General features: G+C 40.3%; 1 protein-coding gene across 1 annotated transcript in view; it reads right to left on the reverse strand.

The window, feature by feature from the left end:
• Positions 1–5,007, reverse strand: part of grxcr2 (glutaredoxin and cysteine rich domain containing 2) — a 6,611-nt gene extending 1,604 nt beyond the window's left edge. The window contains exons 1-4 of the mRNA XM_020599836.1: positions 4,772–5,007; positions 4,333–4,516; positions 3,584–3,693; positions 1,809–2,036 (exon numbers count right to left, since the gene is read on the reverse strand). Coding sequence (XP_020455492.1) covers positions 1,809–2,036; positions 3,584–3,693; positions 4,333–4,516; positions 4,772–4,828 — 579 coding nt within the window. The 5' untranslated portion in view covers positions 4,829–5,007. The remainder of the gene's footprint in view (positions 1–1,808; positions 2,037–3,583; positions 3,694–4,332; positions 4,517–4,771) is intronic.
• Between the last annotated feature and the right edge of the window lie 3,731 nt (positions 5,008–8,738).

Here is an 8,738-nt window from a genome sequence, read left to right on the forward strand (position 1 = left end):
ACCACTATTTAACAAATGTGACTTGCAACACTGCAACTTACTTAATAAACAGACAACATTAATACAGCTATTTGGTTTAACAAGTCTGCCTACTGGCAAACATAAACTTCCTGAACAGCATAGGAAATGTTTTTTACAATATTGTTTCTAATGAAATGCCTTATTTTTAAAATATGTTTCAGGACAATGTGAAGCCAGCCAGTCATTAACCAACTGGTCATTACTGCAAATTTTGCAGTAATGACCAGCTGCCTGCACAAGACCCACTAGATCTTTACAAACTAGCAGCTATTGTATCACAGTAGAAAATAGCTCTCATTGAAGACTTTGTATTGGTCTTTGAATTTTTCAAGATGTTGTTGAGATTTCAAGTGTATTTAAGTGACACAAACCAAATACAATTCACCTGTTCACCTCTGGCCCTGCTTCAGAAAAAGAGCTCTATAAATGTATAAACTGTGCCATAGCAGAAAGTGTCTCATGGATCTTATTTAACTATTCACTTCACCAAAAGTAAAATAAAAGGTGAAAGTAGATGAGATATTTTTGAGTTTGTAGATTTTTTTCTGTAACACTGGGCCACAGTTGTAATAGTAACCCACAATACAGCTACCCTGCGAGCAGATGTTTCCAGATTAAAAAAAGCAATAAGTGAAAGTGTTCAGGCCTCAGTAAATCTCACTGAAACTTCACACAAAACACAGAATTATATTTTGGTAAGGTCATGGGAGCCAAGGGAGTGAGGCAGGGGGGCAGCACTGGCTAACAAGCACTAACAATTTGATTGGCTACCTCTGGTGCCATGTCCACCCGAGTCAAAATGTGTTTCTTGTCAGTAGTAATGAATGAAAAATGAAAAGCAATGATAAACTGGTGCCTTAAATACAAATAATAGTTTTTCTGGTGCTTTATAATTGAATTTCAATCTAATTAACTGTATTTTATACAATTCATGCAGCGTATTTGCATTCATTTTGCAGTAGTTTTCAGTAACATGATTCGCAGCAATGTCCCCTGCCAGCACTAGTTAGTATATATATTCACCCACTATACTGTTATGATCAGTTGTTGTAGCAGTGCTGAACTGGAGAACAACACCGGGTAAAAAGCTGCAGCATTTGTTCATGTAGCAAGTATAAACCGATGCCTGTGTTAGAAATAAAGAACTAAAGGCAGTGAGAAATTAACTGCCATAGAGTTTGTGCAACAAAGGCAAAAATGCTAAAGAAAAGGAAAATAACAAAGAGAAGCAAGATTGCCAAATAACGAAAAAAGAGCTGAGAATGAACTTTTTTTTTTAAATAGAGGCAGAGAAAATGAGAAAATAACAAGAGAGGTGAGAAAAGGATGGAGAGAGCGAGGGGAAGGGAAGAGTAATCACCCACAGAGGTGAGAGGGAGGGAATAATAGAGAGCTGAGTATCCTTGTAGGATGGTAACTGGCAGGCAAATGCTGCAAGGGCAGAGAAGAACTGTGGACTCATCAGTATCTGTTCACAGTTGACAGATAAACTAGAACAATGGGGATGGTGGCTGCTGCAGCAGGAGGGGGGTCACAAAGAAAAGAAAATAATAGGGGTACAAATGAGGTGGCAGTTATAAGGAAACACCCCTCTGTGAACAGTTTCAAATTACAAATTGCACAGATGATCCTACGGTTATTCTCTTGGAAGCAAAGATAAAGTAATGAAAGAATGGCAGAAGACATACAGAGAAAAAGGGAAAAGGAGGAGGAGGAGGACGTGGTGAGACTGAGAATACTAAAAACTCTATCACACCACTGACAAGAATTTGGCTAAGAACCACTACCTTGGTCTCTGTGTCACTGATTTGTTTCTCCTCCTTTTCCTCCTCATCCTGTGCACAAGAAACTTTAGCCATCCTTCTGCTTCCCGTCTCCCTGGCCTTTGGGTATCCCTCCAAGTCCATATAGGGCACTGTGTGGTGCTGCAACACCTCAGGTTCCTTCTGTGGTGCTCTGATGATGCGCAGGTTGCTGGTGTAAATGATTATCTTGCCAAAGTCTAAGAGTGAGGACTAAAGGAAGCAGAACATGTCACATAATCCTGCATCTAATTCTATTAACAACATCCGGTGCATCCTAAATGTTTTAATTAGCCTCTACTTGTGTTGAATATTTTCTACATTTTGCAAATTTCATTCCAGCAACTCAGAGAGTGTGCCCACATTTAGCTGTGGGCTTTATGTGAGGGCGAGAACAGGTTTTCTAGTTTAATGCAGATAAAAATCCTTTGTGCAAAACATGACATGCGTTGTAGTCTAGCTGTGTTAGGTCTGTTTCTGGTGGTGAACAAACTGGAAAGCACAGTAATTCTTGTTTAATATGCCTTTATGACAATCAAGAGACTGGAGAGAAGCCATGGTTCTTTGATAAAAATTAGATAGAACTTTTATTTCTGGTGAATTTCTTTTATAGTAAAACAAACAGAGAATGCACTGAAGTCATATAGGAACTCACTAGACCTTATACAGCAGGGGTGCGGCCCAGGACCACCGCACCATCCTTTCAATGATGCTGTAAAAGGATAAACTAATTCCAAATTGCTGTCTTCCACTGATAAAAGTGATCAGTACTGGCCTCTATGGCATTGCAAAGCCAAGTGTGTCTTTGTTTGGAGGATAAAAGAGTGAAACTGACACTAAGCCAGCAGGTGATGTAGCTGTCCTCCCTCTCAGCATCCAGCACTAATCAACAGTTCAGTGAGACCATTTTTTCCCTCTCAGATGAACAATTTTGTTATTGTTGTACAATTTCTGCTGAGCAGCCAATGTTTTAATTACCCAAGGGTTCAATCTCATTTTCTATTTTAGCCATATGTTCTGTTCTAAAGATGTATGAATTAATTACTGAATTACTTTGCATTGTGTATGTATGTCTGTTTCGGTCTGTTTGCTTTTCCTCACATGTACAGTGCTCTGTGGAGTTTGTAAAAATCAACTCGTCCAAGAGACACCTTATTACAGTATTATTATTATTTCCAATATGTAAGTATAATCAAAGTGATGCTACATAGTGGTCATGTTCCAAAATCTGTATCTTACCTTTGTAATGATATTAAAATAACTAAATCATAATTTAAGGTGTTAATAGACTGCTTTTGTAGAGAAGAATGCCAGACATAACATCCATAAATAGGTACATATGTTAAAGTGGCAACATTGTAAAAATGCCAGCATATATTCTTTGGCATAATAAGTTGTTAGGCCTGAATTATCAACAGCTAAAATAAGAATTAAAATTGTGCCAACAGAGCAAGCTAGTCTCTTAGTCTCTTCAGCAAAAGTGGGCTGTGATAACTTCAGATCTTGATATGAGTCATCACAAATTCAGAAAGTTTTGTTAACCTTTGTTTTTTTTTTTTTTTTTTAAGAAATGCTGGATTTTATACTCCATGTGTAATTAATGATCACTTTTAGATACTATTATATAATCATGAGATTAGTTTTGTTTTATGACCAAACAGTTGTTTGGCAGACAAAACTAATGCTGGGGGAAATCTAATCAAAAATTTTACCGTGATTAATATCAAAATTTAAGAATCAAAACCTGTTGCATTGCTTACTTTGGCATCTCTCTCTGCATCCTCAGTCTGGTCAGCAGCCAGCTTGTAGCCTCCCATCCCTCTGTACACATTTATTCTCTGGGCAATGAGCCCTGTTGGCGGATGGATACCTGGGTACAGCATGGTGTCAAAGAAGAGTAAGAACTAGCCAAAGATTTGTTTCTCAAGGTCTAGTTTCATCAACCTGCTGCATGTATTTATAACACAATAACGTGCTTGTCTACATTTTTGGACTGAGATGACAATAATCAGTCTAAGTTGCCAGACTCTACCTGACAAACCCTGACCATACAGGCTAGTTGTGTCAGCAAACAGTTCTGACCATGTTTTGAGTATGTACCTAATTCACACTACAGCAGAACAATAAATAAAGAAAGTCATTATACTGTAATTTGGCAGCGTTCCAATAACACAGTTTGTTTGACCTCCTGTGGTGCAAGCTACTATAATTTCTTGTAAACTAATTGTTAAAATGATGGACTGTAATGATATCAGCAATTAAGAATCAGATAGGTTTCATTTTAGCTAGATTGCTAACTGTAGAAAAAATATATTTCATATTCAGCTGGATGAGAAAAACAACATGTTTGAAAAGCATGTTCTTTTCCATTTGGAGAATGTGCTGGTCTCCCTGGTTACCAGCTTACAGACAAGACCACACAACCAAACCTCACAGCAATCATAAAGAAAGATAGATTGATACCGCACAGGATGAGAGCGCAGAATGTTACATGGTGATCAGAACCCACCCTGCTGGTCCAAGTGGGATTCCCCAAACCCACAGAGCTGCTCCATCTCCATGTGACTGGGAGACATCTTTCCATGGATGAAGCTGTGAGGGTATATCTCTTCTGGGCTGTCCAGCTCCTGGCCATCCTCATACACATGCTTCAGCACCCGACCGCTGTAGGAGGATGCTAGCTTGAACCTCACCTGCAGTTGTGAGTTAAAAAAAAGTTTTTAATTCACTCCATTAAAGGTTTTGATTTTGACAAGATGCACTGGTATGTTAAAAATACAAGACTAACCTGTATAACCTACTAGCACAAAAATAATAATTTTCAGTAGAAGATATGCATTTTGATCAGCTGTGTTGACCTCAAAATGTTTTTTACTCAACACAGTACATCTATAGAGATACTTCAAAACCCCTGAAGTTGAAAGAAAGTGGTCCTGTGAATAACTCACCTTTCTGGGCTTGGTGTCATCATAGTGTTGATTCAGTTTTCTCTGCAGTTCCTCCATGGTAACTGACTGAGGAGGGGATGCAGCACAGATGTCAGTAATCCAAGAAGTTCCTTACTTGGGACAAATTGACATTATCTGGAGACTGTGGTGCCTGGTGGGATGAAAGGATACATGGCTGGATGGCTGAAAGAATGGACTAATGTACAGCACAATGGAAGCAGGGCATGAGAGCCCGCCTGAAGACATGTGTGGAAGACGTGGGTGGATGATAAAGCTCTCAGTGTGTCCTGCCTACTGAGTTTGACTGTACCTGCTGTTTTAAAGGACCCACCTTTCTAGTTCCCTGTGCTAAATTATTCACAGCCAGATCGTGTGTACAATGGGCAGCTGAGAAACCAGAAGCTCCATCATCAAATAATTATGATCACCAGAATAGAAGGTAGTTGGAAACTGTGTAGAGCTCTGTGTGTTTGTGTGTGTGTGTGAGAAAGAGAGAGAGAGTTTTTTGTGTGTGTGTGTGTGTGTGTGTGTGTGTGTGTGTGTGTGTGTGTGTCTGTGTGGTGGTAGGGTTGTCAGGTAGTTGTAGGACTGCCTGTCATTGGAATGAACCTGAGTGCATCATGTTGAAGAGTAAACGTGACATTTGATGTCTGTTGCTGTCATACTGAAGCCTATAGCCTTAACAAAATATCTGCCTACATCCATCATTAGAGCTGTGTCAGACTGGAATAGGATCTTACATTTATAGTGTTTCTTCATGTCATTTATAAATGTGTCTGTGCAAGGTGTTGCACTAAAACTCCTTGAATGTCTAGTGGAGAGTAGATCTAGTGAGTATTTTACTGAATGTTTTAATATAAAGAATTCTGGAAAATTACATTTTCCCCACAGTGTAATTACTTGAACCGATCAGTCACAGTGTTTTATCAAAATTATCATGTGCTAAGCATTTAGTAGAAAGGGTCTACTAACTATTAATCCATGATAATTTGGGCATCATGTGTAAAATGGGGCTATATCTCACACAGTTCTTTCAATACTGATATAAATCTACAAATTAAGGCTAAAACCTGGCACTTTAATGTAGTGTGTAAAGTGAGTGTTGTCTGGAAATTTTTCATCTTGTCAAATTATTTTCTTAATCTGTCCCTCAGTTTAAGACTTGTAACTGTGCAGGTCTTTTATTTTAAAATAAATGTACATTTATAGGAAAATACATATTTTACATATTTGAATTCCATTACTACAGTTTTTAAAAATGTTCTTACCCAAATTTTGAAACTGTTTCAGAGGGAACTTTTTCTGTATAATTAAGAGGACGTTTTATAGAACAACCACTAATCTAACAAATTGGTGCTATTAACCTGTTGCATGTTGCATGAGCTCAGTCTTACAATTATCTCTACATATGACTGTTATTAAGCTGAAAGTGAATGAAGAATGAGGGAGAAGTGCTGCGAGCAGACAAAAAACCTCTCCCGTCTCTCCCCTGACCGAGAGTCAGCTTAGTCAGACTGCAGAACAAGCAAGTATGGTCACTCAAGCAATAAATTGTTTTAGGTGCATCTCAGAGAAGGAACCATTTAATGTGTCAGGATTTTGCTTCTTTCAGTTTAAATGATTGCCACAGTAAGTCTGACTCTGTGTCTCCACATTAACAGCTCATGTATATTCGATTATCCCCATTATTGTCCCCAAATACAATCTGCAATATGAGCTTCACCGCTCAGATCCAGTGCTATCTGCTAGCTATCGATCTTCATCTAATCTATTTTCTGCACTCTGCCAGTATGAGTCGAAACTGAGAAATAACAGTTTGGGTTTCACCGAGCTGGTGATAGTGCATTTAGGCATGAATGCACAAGACAAGGCTCACTTAGCCACAAATTTAAACCTAATGCCAGACTACTCCCCTGATGCTACCTGTACTATTGTGGATGTTTAAATTAGAATCAAAACTCTCTTATATTGCCTCTATGAACCATGTGGTTAAATCGTTTGTTCTGTTTTCTCTTGCCCTGTGCACCTCAGTCAGATTACATACTCCTCATTGTTTATCCCTCAAACCATTCGCAGCTACGGTATCACACCCTGGATCAGTGGATGTTCAATATGATAGTCATTTTGTGTTTATAGACACATGTGTGTGTTAGCTTTGATCATTTCCCCCCAAGGGTTCAAGAATACCCTCAGGAGGTTAGAGGTGTGTATCACACTTGGCAAGTCTCACTGTGAGGGCCTGGGGGAGGCATTCATCCTTGCCACCCATTTCTGTTATGTACCATCTGTTGTACTCTCTCTCTCTCTCTCCTTACACCTCCTCTTCTATCTCTCCCTTTCTCTCTAAACATTTGCCCTGTGTAAGTAATCCACAAAAAATGAAGGTGAAACCTCACTATAAAACACACCCACTCATTATTTTGCTTGTACTATTTCTGATGCCCATACCCCCCACTCCAGGGAGTGGTATTGACTGACTTTCAGTGTCACCTACTTTCAGGCAACAGTGGATCAGAGATCAGTCAGAAACACTGGATTCAATTTCTCCATAGTAGTTATTATCCTGAAGGCACACTGAAGTCACACTTTTTGGGAAAGGTGGAATTACTCACAGTGTAATGCAAAGAGTTTCTAACAGTAAAGTGTACCCTCAAGTCAGCAGACTTCAGCACAGAGCTAATGATCACCTGGTATTTACAACAAGAAAAAGACAAGAGCCATTTTAGATAGAAACCACTACTTTAGCACCAAATTCAGATGATACCTTTTAGCTCTTTTATTCTAATCTCAGGTGGCTGATGAGTAGGGGGGAGTAAAAATAGAGGAGTAGGAGAAAAAGGCAGGAACGGAATAAAAGAGGACGTGAAGGGCTGAAATAATAGATGAATGGGACTATGAGGGGGAGCTGGGGAGAGTTAATGAAGAAGTGATGAAGCTACAAATGCGTGCGAAAGATCATATTTGTCAAAAGCCTGTCTGAAGACACTAATGACACATGAAGGTTACAGACAAGAAGAAAAGAAACAAAAAAAAAGACAACAAACCGAGGCTGTGTAAATTTACCTAATGTAGTGTAGGCTTTCACTCTACTTCCTTGTCATTGCTAAATGGAATTTAGTTATAGCAATGTATAGAAGGTAGTTTATATGTTGCACTTAGATGTAGGAGCTAAACAACAAAAGAACACAACTAAAGCCAATACAGTGCTGAGTTCTCTTGTTTTCTTCTTTTTTAATGAAGGCATTTTTTAAACATTTTAATCTAAACACTTTTACTGGGGGACTTCAACGCCCACGTGGGCAGCGACAGTGACACCTGGAGGGGCGTGATTGGGAGGAACGGCCCCCCCGATCTGAACCCGAGTGGTGTTTTGTTATTGGACTTCTGTGCTAGTCACAGTTTGTCCATAATGAACACCATGTTCAAGCATAAGGGTGTCCATCAGTGCACATGGCACCAGGACACCCTAGGCCGGAGGTCGATGATCGACTTTGTGGTTGTTTCATCTGACCTCCAGCCGTATGTCTTGGACACTCGAGTGAAGAGAGGGCGGAGCTGTCAACTGATCACCACCTGGTGGTGAGCTGGATCCGATGGCGGGGGAGGAAGCTGGACAGACTCGGCAGGCCCAAACGTATTGTGAGGGTCTGTTGGGAACGTTTAGCAGAATCCCCTGTCAGAGAGATCTTCAACTCCCGCCTCCGGCAGAGCTTTGACCAGATCCCGGGGGAGGTTGGAGAGATCGAGTCCGAGTGGACCGCATTCTCCACCTCCATTGTCGATGCGGCCATTCGGAGCTGTGGCCGTAAGGTCTCCGGTGCCTGTCGTGGTGGCAATCCCCGAACCCGGTGGTGGACACCGGAAGTAAGGGCTGCCATCAAGCTGAAGAAGGAGTCCTTTCGAGCCTGGTTGGCTCGTGGGACTCCTGAGACAGCTGACAGGTACCGGCAGGCCAAGCGGGCTGCAG

This window comes from Monopterus albus, unplaced genomic scaffold (genome assembly GCF_001952655.1).
Source record: "Monopterus albus unplaced genomic scaffold, M_albus_1.0 scaffold42.1, whole genome shotgun sequence".
In the NCBI taxonomy this organism is placed as follows: Eukaryota; Metazoa; Chordata; class Actinopteri; order Synbranchiformes; family Synbranchidae; genus Monopterus; species Monopterus albus.